Below are 15,257 nucleotides of genomic sequence, written 5' to 3' on the forward strand. Positions count from 1 at the left end.
AAAAAGCACCAGGGATTCAGTTCATTCGGAGAAAAAAGTTTATTGTGATCTGCGCAGAGGCAACCAGCGGAATTGCTTCCAAAGGCTGGCGGCCCCTAATACACGTAAGCAAGCAATATTTATACCCCTGCAGCACCGCCCGACCACCCCCCACCAGTAACTCATCATATCATATTCCCCAATTTGCCCAATTTGGGTGTTGCTAAAACATTTCGCCAGTGCACACCTTTCGCTTATCAGCCAAGCCTGCATATCTTGTTTGCTCCAGATGCATTCCTCCTCCTTCTCTCCGGGCGTTGCCTTCCAGCTGTTAATACACTCCCTGCCTACTCCCTTCAACACAGTCCTCCTAGCCAAGGGTGCCATCCTGAATAAAATATTGGGGGGGGGGGGTAGCAGGTAAGCCTCACCCTGTATAATTAATCACATGATGTGGTACACACAACCATTTGAATGGAAATTCCCCTCAACTTTGGGGGAGATCACAGCACCCAAAATGGCCGACACGATCTTGTGTTTGAAAACGGGATGTCCCGTTTCCCCCCAGAACAGTTGACAGGTATACAGTGGTACCTTGGGTTACAGATGCTTCAGGTTACAGACTCCTCTAACCCAGAAATAGTACCTTGGGTTAAGAACTTTGCTTCAGGATGAGAACAGAAATCACGCAGCAGTGGCACGGCGGCAGCGGGAGGCCCCATTAGCTAAAGTGGTGCTTCAGGTTAAGAACAGTTTCAGGTTAAGAATGGCCCTCCAGAATGAATTAAGCTCTCGACCTGAGGTACCACTGTACTGTTGAACCACTCAGAGAACTGTAACTCTGGGAGGGGAGCAGGAGTCTCCTCACAACTTTGGGGGAAGCCGTGAGCATTTAAAGTGATATAATACCGCTTTAAATATGCTGTGTGGATGTACGTAGCCTCAGTATAAGGCAGCTTCCTTTGGTAGGAGAGGGCTTCATTTATAACAGAAATAGGCCTGTTTTCCCCTTGTCAAATGCTGAAGAAAATGGAGTTGGATGGGGTGCCCTTACTCTGCACAGGCATTTGGGCATTGTGAGAACTACAGTGAACGTCCCTCAAGGTTATGACTGAGGAGATGACATTTTCAAGAACGGTGCAAACAGGAGTGACCTTTGCTTCCTCCTTTTTTTATCTTGCCGCCCTGCTGCCTGCGGCTATTAATTAACTAGCTGTGTTTCCGGAAGCATTCAGCCATTGACTCCAACGGCTACACTGTGTGAGGGGGATTCTGCCTCCGACAGATCCTACCAGCGGGGAAGATGTCCACCCGGTACCACCAGGCAGCTGCCGACGGCAATCTGGAGCTACTCAGAGAAGCCACCAGAAAAGACCTGAACACCTCAGACGCGGATGGGATGACACCGACCTTGCTGGTGGCTTACCATGGCAACCTGGAGGCTATGGAAATAATCTGCCGAAGAGGGTAAATTCAGCAGGCTTTGATAGATGCCACAATGTGTGTGGTTTGTTTGTTTGTTTTAAATCCTAAAACCTGCAGGGAGGGGGATGGGAAAGAGACATGGGATGACATGCAATAGGTTCTTTGTTTTAGAGCTGCTCAGATTTCAGGAGATGAGGAAGGAAAATCTATATAAGAAACCCCACCCAGAAGTTGTATCCCATGCTAGTCCTACACAGAGCAGACCTATTGAAATTAATGGGCATTGATTTCAGTGATTCTAGTGGTAGTTGAACCTAGTTAGATACAACTTTTTGCCTTGTGTTTAAGACATAATAGAGCCTGTTGGTGGTGCTGTCAGTTTGGGCTACCTGCTTGGTGGTGGAAGCCATGGCGGAGCCTTTTTAGTGGTGGTTCCTCATTTGTGGAATGCCCTCTCTACTGAGGTGTGTCTGTTTCCCTCATTAAGCACTTCTAGGGGGAATTTCTTTTTTTTAAACAAATCCTGTTTACCCAGGCATTTGATGGATGAAAGATTCTTGGCAACCTTGGAATAATCAGTTCTGAGAGCTGGTGATCCTTTTAGAAGGTAAACTGTCTTTAGGAGTGTTTAATTGTATTCTTTCATCATTTACATGTTTGCCACTGTGTGCTCCTTTGGAAGGAAGGGTGGGATATAAATTTATTAAATAATAACAGCAGCAACCTAAGTAAAACCTGCTGGGTAAGACCAATGACCCATCTAGTCCAGCATCCTGTTCTCACAGTGGCCAACCAGATGTCAATAACACTCCCTCCTTCAGTGGTTTCCATTTGCTGGTATTCAAAGGCATTACTATTTCTGATTGTGGAAGCAGATCATAGCCATCATGACTAGTGGCCACTGGTATTTATGTGCTCCATTAATTTCTCTAATTCTCTTATAAAGTACCGTATTTTTTGCTCTATAAGACTCACTTTTCCCTTCCTAAAAAGTAAGGGGAAATGTGTGTGCGTCTTATGGAGCGAATGCAGGCTGCGCAGCTATCCCAGAAGCCAGAAGAGCAATAGGGATTGCTGTTTTCACTGCGCAGCGATCCCTCTTGCTGTTCTGGCTTCTGAGATTCAGAATATTTTTTTCTTGTTTTCCTCCTCCAAAAACTAGGTGCATCTTGTGGTCTGGTGCGTCTTATAGAGCGAAAAATACGGTAATCCAAGTTGGTGGCCATCATGAGCCTCCTGTGGGTTCGAATTCTGTGTTTAACTTGTCACTGTGTGAATAAGGACTTCTTTTCATCTGTCCTGAATCTTCCAATGTTCAGCTTCATGAGATGTCCTTGAAGTCTGGGGTTAGGAGATAGAGAGAAAAAACTTTTCTCCATTGACTTTCTCCCGTGTCATGCATAATTTTATAAGCTTCCTTCAGGTCACCTCTTATTCCCCTTTTCTCTAAGCTTAAAAGCCCCAAACGCTGTGAGCTTTGCTTGTAGAGGGATTCGCTCCACCCCCTCGATCATTTTGGTTGCCCATTTTTCCTGAACCTTTTCCAACTCCACAATAACCAGAGCAGGTCCCAGGTTCTCGGTGGACTTCCTGCTGGGGTGTGGGCACTCAACACATGCCTAACCATTCTGACCCTTGAGGAAAGAAGGCATCATTAGAGCCAGGGTGCATGCAGAAATACTGGAGAAGGTTAGAAGGAAGGGCCGTAGCTCAGTGGTAATGCATCTGCTTTGCATCCCGAAGGTCTCTGGTGCAGTTCCCCAGTTGTCAGGTTTAGCACTTCTGTCACACAAGACACGCAATGCTGGCAGTTTTACTAATTGAGGTATTTAGCAATAACAGGCTTTCAGCGGTCCGAGATCCCACAGCTCATTCTTCACTGTCGGAGTCAGTTGACTCGACTGGCTTCTGGCTCCTCCCAAGGCCAGATATATGTCATGGTCCTCCTCCACTTCCTGCTGGTTCCTGCTGGTCTTCCTTTGTTCTAATCGCTTGCTCCGCCTCCTACTTCTTAGAGACTCAGGTGCAGCCAATTCCTCCTCCTCTGGAATTGAATCCAACCCCTCCTACCACCTGCCTCCTGCTCTTGCATCTCTGGGCTGCTGCGAAAACTTACAGGCAGCATTCCAGAGCGAGAAGGGCTTCTCTCACTTTCGTTATGTGAAAGAATCAAGTTCCTGTTTTCATCTGCCTCTTCCTCCCACTCTGCAGACTCCTCTCTGCCGGCCATGTCTCTGACACCAGTTCAACCCTACCTGGAACCCTGGAGAACACTGCACACAGTCTATGTAGACAAAACTCTGCTAGATGGTCCCATGATCTGACTCAGAAATAATAATAATAAAAAATAATAATTTATTATTTATACCTCGCCCATCTGGCTGGGCTTCCCCAGCCACTCTGGGCAGCTTTCAACAAAATATTAAAATACAGTAATGCATCAAACATTAAAAGCTTCCCTAAACAGGGCTGCCTTCAGATGTCTTCTAAAAATCTGGTAGTTGTTGTTCTCTTTGACATCTGGTGGGAGGGCATTCCACAGGGCGGGTGCCACTACCAAGAAGGCCCTCTGCCTGGTTCCCTGTAACTTGGCTTCTCGCAGTGAGGGAACCACCAGAAGGCCCTTGGTGCTGGACCTCAGTGTCCGGGTAAAACGATGGGGGTGGAGACGCTCCTTCAGATATACTGGACCGAGGCCGTTTAGGGCTTTAAAGGTCAGGTTCCTAGAATCATAGAGTTGGAAAGGACCCTATGGCTCATCTAGTCCAATCCCCTGCAATGCAGGAATCTGCAACCATCCGGAGATCAAACCTGTGACCTTGCCGTTATCAGCACCAAGTTCTAACCAACTGAGCTAACCTGGACCACACCAGAACCATGGCTAGGAGAAAGTGGGGTGTATGTGGTGAGCCTTCTTCCTGAACACTGGAAGGAATACTTCCAACAAGGAAACCTGTTTATCTCAGAGGTTTCCAGCCCAAAGAATTCAGAACAAGGAAGACAATAATTTCTGTAGACTCAAAATTGCTTGTAGACTTGGAAATGGATTGAACAGAATTGAAGCAGGCTTAAGAGAGAGAGAGAGAGAGAGAGAGAGAGAGAGAGAGAGAATACCTGCAATAATGCCTTTAGCACTGACATGCGTTTGTGGAAGACGTAGGTGATCGAAATCCAGTTAAGAAGCAATCTTCTTCTAATTAGATGCACACAAAGGTACCTCAACCACTGCTTTGCAGCCTGAATTCATCTCTTTCAATCTGCTTGGGTTGGAATCTGTGTCTGTGCGTTGAACTGCTCTCTTGAACTTCCACAATGAAGGGCCGTCTGAACTGGGGAGATGAATGTGGATTTTTGGACACATGTTGAATTGTTCAACGGGCCCAATGAGGAGGATAAGTATCAACAAGGAGGAAATGATAGTATGAGTTGGCGTGGACCCCAAGGGTCATGTAGTCCAACCCCCAGCAATGCAGGAATCTCAACACATGGTCTCCCATCCAATTTGAAACCATACCAGACCCTGCTTAGCTTTGCAAATGTGCTAGCAGTTTTATTGCTGCATCAGCAAGAAAGGAACCCACCAGCTTCCTTTTTATGTGTTAGCCCCAGTTTTTAAAATACATTATTGTTATTTATTTCATTTATGAATTGCCTTCTATGAGGCATCTTAAAGCAATTTCACAACCCAATAAAAATGTGTATGAAACAATTGCATATACTGTATAAAACAGTTTAAAACTGTTATGCATACGAGAACAAATTAAAAAGTTACATGTATAAAAACAATTTCAAATCCAATAAGGATATTGACTGGGGGCCGTAGTACTGGGGGGGGGGTGTCTGTGTAGAATAAAAGACTGATATGAGCTATGCTGAAATTATCCATAAAGTGAAGGAGGCTCAAGCCTAGGAGGCAACAGAGGCAGTTTTAGGGTAGTGTGACTGGTTCAGCTGCAGGGGGTGTTGTGCTGAGGGGGTGCCACAACAGTGCAGTGTAGAACAGAGCATGAGAGGTGGGAGGCACAGAATTGCGCATGGTGTCACTGAAGTTTGACAGCCCACTGGGGACAAATGTACCCCTCTGTCCAGCACTTGGGACTGTCCTCAGGCCACAACTTCCCCACCCAGCCACAAGCCTCACTTGTCCTGCCCTGTGTCCTCCTGAGGTAATTTTGTCGGGCTGGAATGTGCCCTTGAATTGTAACAGTGCCTCTTGCTTGCCTGGTTAGAAATATGACTCTTGCTCATCCGCAATGCAGCTCACAATGCAAAAGCAACGGCAGATCCATTTAAAGGACATCAGATGCACATTTAAAGCACATGATCCCTCCTCCGGGGCGGGGGGGGGGGGAGAGAGAATAACAAGAACTGTAGTTTTGCTCTCACAGAGCTCCAGTTCCCAGCCCCTCTGACAAAATTCAGTTCCCAAGATTATGGGGGGGGGGGGGGAAGCATCTTGTGTGTTGAATGTGCTTTAAATGTATGGTATGCCCTCACATGTGTAGATCCACCTGCTTTTTGCCTCTGAATCCACCTGTCAGTGCTGTTGTGCATTTTAAAATTCATGCACATACAATCAGTGATCACTGGAGAGTCTCAGAAAAAGAGAACTCCAAATTCTCCGATGGAAAGCAGGTATACTTACAGGAAAACATACTCTACAGCATCAGGGTCAGATAAAAAATAAGCTTCTAATAGGTTCAATTCCTCTTTTTTATATGGGGAGGGAACTTGTCTCCTTCCCAGCAGAGTTCCTAGGCAGATGACATTAGGAGCAGAATACAAATCCCAGGAAGTCCAACTCCTGTTATACTTATCAGTAAAAGCTCATTTGGCATGTTGGCCCCAGAAAGTTGTTCAGAACAGAAAGTGGCCCTCAATTCCTCACTGCTGGCTTAGAGTGTTAGAACAGAAGGCAAACTTCAAGTATAGGAAGATAAAGCATTTCTTAGTTCCTGGCTTTTGGGTGTGGCTTGCTCTGTCATATGCTATGTTTTATTGCCAATAAAAGCAACCTTTAAACAGTACAATTGCTTATCCTAAATTTACAGCCTAGTAAAATGAATTATCACTCTGTAGACTTCACTAATGAAAAAAGGAACCAAGGCTTGTCATTGCCAAGGTGGTCAATCTATATAGCCTGCTTGGGCTATACCACTTTGAACTGACCTGGGTTGGGTGGGATGTCACATGATGAAATGTTCCCCTATGCCAGGGATTCCCAAACTGCGGTCTATGGACCACCAGTGGTCTGCAAACATCATTCAGGTGGTCCATGGTGAACCTGTTAAAATGCAGTTAAAAATCATGTAGTGTCTAGTACAGTGCATTACAATGACTGCAAGAGGCGGAAAGATCATGACGTGGTCAGTAAATGTCAAGTGGTCCATTGGAGAGCAGCAGGAATTGGAATCCACTCCTCAGTGCAAAATGACATTTTGAGGAAAGGCCATCGCCAAGTGGCAGAGCATCTACTTTGCATGCAGAAGGTCCCAGGTTCAGTCCCTGTCATCTCCAGGTAGGGCTGGGAGAGACTCCCTCAAAACCTGAAGAGCCACTGTAACTCAGCACTCATCCAGACTTCCTTTTGCACAGCACGTTCCAGGCACAACTCTGTGCTTTAAAGCTGCGTGTTGGAGTGGTTTTGTTTTTTGTTTTGGTCACAGTGCTTTCCCCAGGAAAACACATATCTTGCCCCTGAATCAGAGCAAAAGCCCAATTGCATTTGCTCCTATTCAATGGTAAAAGGGAAAACCCCAGGACAAAAAAAAAAAAAAGGCCACTGCTCAGACATGGAGCTTTAAAGCCTAAGAAAAGTGGCACAAAAGGAAGTCTGGATGAGCCCTTAGTGTAGACAGCAATGAGCTAGATTTTCAAAATAATGTTGCATGCCACTTCAATCTCAGAGCAATGCAAGATTCCTGGGGCTCCAGGCGTTCACCCACGGCTCGTGTTTCCTTTTGGAAATAAGGAGACTGTGCTGTCTTTAGAATGTTAGGATGTATAGGATGTATATATATATATAGGGACGCGGGTGGAGCTGTGGGTTAAACCACAGAGCCCAGGACTTGCCGATCAGAAGGTTGGCGGTTCAAATCCCCACGACGGGGTGAGCTCCTGTTGCTCGGTCCCTGCTCCTGCCAACCTAGCAGTTCAAAAGCACGTAAAAAGTGCAAGTAGATAAATAAATAACGCTCCGGCGGGAAGGTAAACGGCGTTTCCGTGCGCTGCTCTGGTTTGCCAGAAGCAGCTTAGTCATGCTGGCCACATGACCTGGAAGCTGTACGCCGGCTCCCTCAGCCAATAAAGCGAGATGAGTGCCGCAACCCCAGAGTCGGCCACGACTGGACCTAATGGTCATGGGTCCCTTTACCATACACACACACACACACACACACACACACACACACACAACCTGAGCCTATGATGGAGGGGCTCACAGCATTAACACACCAAGAAGGTTTTGCTTCTTCCATGGCCACAGTCTTGGATGCCAGCAGAAATCAGCCATTACTCTCCCTAGAGCCATCCGACGCAGTCCCTGCTTTCTTAATGTATTATCACCATGCTTTTGTTAAATTAGTGGCTCATACTTAGTGGCCATTTTCATGCTGACCTGGCTGTTCCGGCAATTGAATCCCAGCTGGAGCTGGGGATTCTGGGGGCTTGATTAAATTTTAACACTTACTAAATCCAGGAATTATGGGGAATCTGGCACCCCCAAAGCCTAAATTCTTTGTTCTCCATCACAAAGGCAAATCCTAAATCTCAACGAGCGAAACTATCATTTATAAAATGGGTCATCTTCCTGACTTGTGACTGATCACATTAAATTATCTAAGAGACAAACTCAATAAAAGTTTGTGCCTGGTCTGGATTTTATATAAAACCCCTTGGTATAAGACAACAGATGCCCTGCAGCTTATGTTGGAGAACATTGAATCACTGTGACCCGGTCTGCAGGGAAACCTATTTGCACAGACAGGCCCTTAATTTCACTGACGTCAATAGGTGTAAAATGAGATTTTAACAGTTTAGCTTAACCCAGTTATGGGTAAACTCATGAGAAGCTATATAGTAGCCCTATGTCTGCATACAAAGCAATCAAAGCCAATTGTTCACATGCTTCACATGCATTATCTAGCTGCAATTCTTACAACAACCCTGTTAGGCAGTATTATTGTCACCCATATTGCTCAGAGAGTGGCTTGCCTAGTGAGTTCATGGCAGAGGCAAGATCCAAACCGTGGGTTGTGATATTTGTAGCTTATAACATGATCCAGTATAAATCTACTCAGAAGTTAATCCCACTGAGTTCTATGAAACTTTCTTCCCAGTTAAGTGTGACTGTGTCTCTGATGCCTTACACAAGATCAGTCCTCTTAAAACGATTTAGTTCAGCAATTCCCAAACTGCTTTCCTCTACAGAGCACTTGAACGTTGTTGAGAGTTTTGGTGGAGCACTTAATCATTTTTCTGCCTGCTGTAGCGATTACAGTTCTCTGCGCTAGGTGATTTGCAATTGCATGTTTATTGCTTCTGTTTCTTGAATTGTATTTTATTGTACTGTAATAATGATGTACTTTGTCCTGAGTTGCTTAGGCAGCATCCACGTGACACTTTCACGAACGTTCCCTAAGTGTTAATTCCACATTACATTTGAGCACAAAAAGCTTGTACTCATTATATTTGAGCACAAACACAACATAAAAGACACTTCCGAAACTATAGTGGAATACCTGCACAAGTTTAGCAACCATTTCCATATTATTTGCAGGTGGGGTGTGGTTTTTTTTGGAAGCAAATAACACTCAAATTAGCACGTAACTTGCACACTATGGTTCCAGAACATAATAATAATAATAATAATAATAATAATAATAATAATAATAATATAATAATAATAATAATAATAATAATAATAATATAATAATAATAATAATAATAATAATAATAATAATAATAATAATAATATCTTTATTGTCATTGCCCCCTCTCAGGGACAACGAAATTACTTGACTGCTCCATAAAAACACTAATTAAAACAATACAGTATAGTACAGCAAGGAAGATTAGATGACTTTCAAAGTCCAGGCTTCCCATTCAGGGCCGAGATCGCTCTGGAGAAGAAGCTGTTCTTAAGACGGCTCGTTCTTGTCTTCATCGTCCTGTATCTCCGTCCCGACGGCAGGAGCTCGAAGAGACAGTGACCAGGATGCGATGGATCTTTTACTATGTCCAGTGCCTTCCTATGGCACCTTGTGGCATAAATCTGCTCTAAGGTGGAGAGTGGGCAACCAACAATGCTCTCTGCTGCCTTAACAACTCTGCACAAAATGCATTATAAAATCAAGAACCAAAGCAAAACAAACCAATAACACCACCCCATAAGAAGGAAGGACAGTTAAACTAGTATACCTATGTTGCCTGACCCCCAATTATAGGTGGCATCCCACTAAATTCTACTCAGAGAAACCCATCAAAATGAATGAGAATGACCAACTGAGGCCCATTAATATAAGCGGGTTGCACTGAGCAGAACCTGGCAGGATGCAATCCCCTGTGGTGAGCTAGGGAAGGTAGACATGATGGCATTGAGTGTTCTTTCCAGTTCGGTGACTCTGTAATTGTATGATTGCAAGATTGGGGTCTGGGCAAGAGTCTGCTAAAGCAGTCAGACAGGAGTTTACCCAAATAGTTGCACGTGTCTCCTTTGTCCAGAAGATTGTCAGATTGCTATCAATAGCTGCCTTTTGAATGACTGGAAAATTCCTGACAAGGGGGAGATCTTCCCCTGCATCCAAGCAGAGGACGTTTCAGACCGGTGTGTGTGTGTGTAAAGCACAGGGGATCATTTTGAGCCAGGCTGAGGCTGAGGATAGGCAGAGAGCTGAAGCTGGGACAAACAGTATTTACTGATGCTGTCTGCCTGCCTGCCTATTTACAATAAAACAATGAACAGGATGGTGATACAATGACTACTGCAATTGACACAAGATAATATTACCAAGGCAACTATCTGTAAACAAACAATAAACATCCATAAAAATGGCAAAAATAGTTTCTTTCCCAAAACAGAAAGAGGATGATGTCCTTTAGTTTGTGAAACCTCCTTTAACAAACTGAAGAACATCATCTTCTTTTTATGCTCCTCCCGATGGAAACATGCCGATGGGGATAGATATACCCCTGCTTTAAGTCGTTTACATATTGTATATCATTTACTACATATGTAATATACATATTACATATTGTATATTATTTACTACAAGGTTTGATGACTAAGCTCTTTAGCAACAAAACATCAGATTACCGGAACAACGTCCGGACACAAAACCACTGGTATATCACAATTAGACTCTCTATTACTATCAGTGGCGTAGCGTGGGGGGTGCAGGGGGGGCCGGCCGCACCGGGTGCAACATCTGGGGTTAGGGCAAATCCACGGGTTAGGGGGCGCAAATTACTTGCCTTGCCCCGGGTGCTGACAACCCACGCTACGCCACTGATTACTATGTTTGCAATTGTTCAAGATAAAATCTATTTTGGAAAGAGAAGAAATTAGCACTGAACCACTGATGTATTACAAGTGAACTCTTTCTTTATTGTGTTTGCTATTAAGATAAAACCTATTTGGGAAAGAAACTACTTTTGCTGTGGCACCCCAAAACGGGACGTTCTGATTTTATCGGGACAGTTGAGGGGTCTGGGATACGCTCTGAATATGTGGTGTATATTCAGCTCCAGTTGAAGACAAGTAATGCCTTCTGTGCAAATGTTTGAAAAACTTCTCAAGAGCAAATACAGCTGGGAGAACAAAGGCCTTGGGGGAAATAGATGAGTTCTATCAGAATTCAATAGCAAAGCATTAAAGTTAAGTATATAGAGCCAAGATATGCTTCCTCTTACTGAATCTACAAGAGGCTGCCATGGATACAGACAGCTTGTCGGGGAGCCACTGAATGTAAGTCTCAACAATTTATATTCAGAGAGGGAAACCTGCCCATATTGCCAAAGTCGGGGAGACAGAGATTGTAATGAGTGGGGTGCTCAGCTGCAAATGTAACTGTAACTGTATGCAAAAGGCTGTAAAAAGCAAATCCCTCCTCCCCTTCATGTAACATCATCGACATCATCATCATCATTAATCCACAGCAAAATTACTTTAAAAACAAGCATTCTAAAAACAGCTGAAAGAGTTACAGTTAAAACATTCTAAAAAGTGTTAAAAACATTCGGTCACCCTGTGATCTCAGGGTTCCCAGGATCAATCATCTTCAGCCATCAAATGCCTGGGCAAACAGGAATGCTTTTCACTTCCTCCTGAAAGTCAGTAGTGAGGGAGACAGACTCATCTCACCAGGGTGGGCATTTCACAAACAGGGAACCACCACCAAAAAGGCCTTGTCACAAGTCAATGACAACCACACAACCCTCAGTGATTGTAGAGTTGAACCCGCTGATTGTAGAGTTGAACCCGCTGATTGTAGAGTTGAACTAGATATTTAAAGTTTTATTTCAAAATATTTCCAGGCTGTTCCGAAGCAATGACCGGAATGGTTTAACCAGCCCTCTTCCCAGGAAACTCTGGGAATTTCAGCTCTGCAACAAAATAAAATGGGAATAAAGTGGCAAAAATTCCCCACACTTAGAAAAGTAGCTCAGCTAGGAATGTACTGGCCTAGAAGCTGTCTCCTTGGTGTACTAGTTTTCGCCTTGCAGGGAAGAATTAAAAAATGGTGCTCCCAGCTGTAGTTTGAAGTAGTACTATACATTCTACCTTATTATGTTGCCTTTGGAAAACTCCAGAGTTGAGTTCAATTCTCTGAGTCCTTCATGTTTTGTTTCTTTCCAGAGGTAACCCAGATAAGTGTGACATTTGGGGGAACACGCCCCTCCACCACGCTGCCGCGAATGGCCACGTCCATTGCATAACATTCTTAATCAATTTTGGCGCCAATATCTTCGCCCTGGATAATGACATGCGTTCTCCTCTGGACGTGGCTGCCAGCAGGAACCAATACGAATGTGTCCGGATCCTCGACGCTGCCGCTACTGAGCAGAACCTCAAGAATCCCAAGAGAGTCTCTCAGCTCAAGGCCCAGGCTCGGCGCAATGCAGAAAGGCAAATCCAGGAATGCGAACTGCGTCAGGAGAAACATCAACACGAAATGGCCAGGAATTTCAGCAAAGGATCCATGCATTCGAAGAGGGGGACAGCCACTAGGACGAAAGTCTCCAGTTTCTTTGCATCCACTTCACTGGGCACACTGCCCCAAAAGATGAAAGACACCTTCACGCGAAGGATGAAAAAGAAAGAGGAGAATCTCGATGGTCAAGAAGCAAATCTTCAAGAGGGAGGTACCCCAGCCGGACGAACCGCCGTGATGGATGTGTTCAGTGAAGAAGACGAGGAAGACCTGACCAAGGACTTCCAAAGAAAAAATGGCATTTCTGAAGATGACGATGAGCTGGGCCAAAGGTCCATCTTCCACCGGCCGGGTCTTGGCAACATTGTATTTAAAAACAACTTGCCCACCATGGGCAAAAACTTTGACGCAATGATGCTTGAGAAAGAAGGCGTCAACTTCAAAATGCCCGATGAGTTGCTTCAGTTCAAAGAGCCTGAAGGTGATGGTGGTGACGCAGATGCGGAGAACAATCCGGAAGAATCTTGGATCGAAGAGGAAATCAGGTGGGATGACGAGAAAGTGGAGACCACCCCCCTGGAGGTGTTTTTGGCGTCCCAGAACCTGAACGAATTCTTTCCCATCTTGATGAGGGAAAACATTGATTTAGAGGCCCTCGTGCTTTGCTCGGATGAAGACCTGAGGAGCATTCAGATGCAGCTAGGCCCAAGGAAGAAAATCCTTCATGCAGTTGACAGAAGAATGCAGGCTCTGGCAAACCCAGGCAAGGCTGGGGATACGCAGTTATAAACCATGAAGTTCCCGTGTTGCAATAGCTCCACCAAAACCGCTGCAGGGTGCAGCTGTTGCAATGTGACTGCACCCTGCAGGGTGTTAGATCAGGGATGAGGAACCAGTAACCATTCATCTGTTGGACTCAAACTCCCTTCAGCATGGCCAGTGAGTTGCAGTCCAGCAACAGTTTGAAGGGACACAGCTTCCTCATTCAATGTGTTTAGATTCTAGACAGCAGGGGATTTGAGCTTTTTGAAGCCATGGTGCAACTTAACAGGTTCAACTGCAGTCTGCATGGTGATTGTTTTAGTGGCTCAGATATATGCATAGGACTGGTTCCTACAAGGGGGCAGAGTACCGCCACTACTGTGATCATAATAGCAATTAAGGTTTCTACAGGTGATCTTTATATGGAAAAGCGTCGCGTGAAGAGACAGGAGCAGAAGGAGGTCATACATGCGAATGAACCCCATATTATTATTATTATTATTATTTATTAAATTTCTGTGCTGCCCTTCATCCGAGGACCAGAGGGTGGTTTACAACACAAAAACACAATGCTAGATAGCATAGTAACAAACAAAAACAAAAGGTTGTAGATTGTTTAGTTAGCCAAAGGCCTGGGAGAAGAGGAATGTTTGTGGTACAAGTTCCAGAGTGGTTTAACACTCAGTCTTTCTTCCAAGGGAAATCAGGGAATTGTAGCTCTGTGAGAGGAAGGGGGGTCTTCTAACAGCTGTTAACATAACAGATTACACTCCCCATAATTCTTTGGGGGAAGCCATGATGGTTTCAAGTGGTATGATACTGTTTTAAATGTCTAGTGCAGGTGGGTCCTCACATTCCCATGCAGACTATTCTAATGTGAATGTGTTTGTTAACATGCACATCTATGTATTCTCCAAATCCTAGTGACGAAACTCTAAAATGACACCATCCATGCAGCCGCTAAAATAATTTCAGTCAACACAGAGAGGGTAAAGGTAGGTTGATTGATGTGTGCTGGCAGGTTTCAGGTTATTCGCTTCTTTGAGCAAGTGCGCACATCTTCCCTAGGGAAGCCCATTCTAAAACACAGCAAGCATATATCTTCCCAGTACATGAAAATGAGATGTCATTCCATGTGACAGCCACTGTAATAACCAGCCTTTGTTCTCATGCAGTATATTTAAGATGGTGAAACCACCGCTGATTTATATCAGGCAAATAAAATTGGAAGTTACAAAGCTGCCTTATATGAAGTCATTTGGTCTGTCTAGTTGGTCTGTTTACTCCGATGCTATCAACACTCAGAGGTCTCAGGTGTTGCTCTGATTATAGGGGAGGGAGGGAGGCTTAATGAAATCCACAGACACCCCCCCTCCATGACACTTCTTAATTTTAGTCATAACTTCCAAAAACACAGGCAGGGGCGGAGGAAGGGGGTGGGAGCAGGCTGCCCTGGGTGTCAGCACTGAGGGGGTGACAAAATGGCAGGCGGTACTCACCGCAGGGTCTGCAGCACACCTGAGCCACGTGTCTCTCCTGGGAGTGACATGGTGGCTTGGGTGCCCACAGGTTCTGCACTGCCCCAAATAGTCCACCCACCACCTCCCCCTCAGCTATAGGGCGGCTTAGTGGGAGGAGGCAGGCAGACTCCTTGGAGGCCCTGCTCCCGGGTACAGGGCACGTCTACCACCCATGGCGCCTGATCGGCTTGCTTCACCACTGAACATAGGCCCCCACTGCCCCCGTTTAATTCAAGCAGTGAATGTGAGTGGCAAAGGATTGGTGTTCTGGTCCAAGTGATGTCTTCAGCAGCAGAAGTATTCTAACAGGTGTGAGATCACAGTACAGTCATACCTCGGGTCACAGCCGCTTCAGGTTGTGTTTTTCGGGTTGCGGACTGCCGAAACCCGGAAGTACCAGAACAGGTTACTTCTGGGTTTC

General features: G+C 45.1%; 1 protein-coding gene across 1 annotated transcript; it reads left to right on the forward strand.

The window, feature by feature from the left end:
• Positions 1-926: 926 nt before the first annotated feature.
• On the forward strand, positions 927-14,554 carry ANKS4B (ankyrin repeat and sterile alpha motif domain containing 4B). The gene is made up of 2 exons (XM_083585316.1): positions 927-1,446; positions 12,260-14,554. The coding sequence occupies exons 1-2, from the start codon at positions 1,283-1,285 to the stop codon at positions 13,341-13,343; spliced, it is 1,248 nt and encodes a 415-aa protein (XP_083441442.1). The 5' UTR covers positions 927-1,282; the 3' UTR covers positions 13,344-14,554.
• Positions 14,555-15,257: the final 703 nt, after the last annotated feature.

The sequence above is a fragment of the Podarcis filfolensis genome, assembly GCF_964270895.1.
Source record: "Podarcis filfolensis genome assembly, chromosome: 14".
Taxonomy (NCBI): Eukaryota; Metazoa; Chordata; class Lepidosauria; order Squamata; family Lacertidae; genus Podarcis; species Podarcis filfolensis.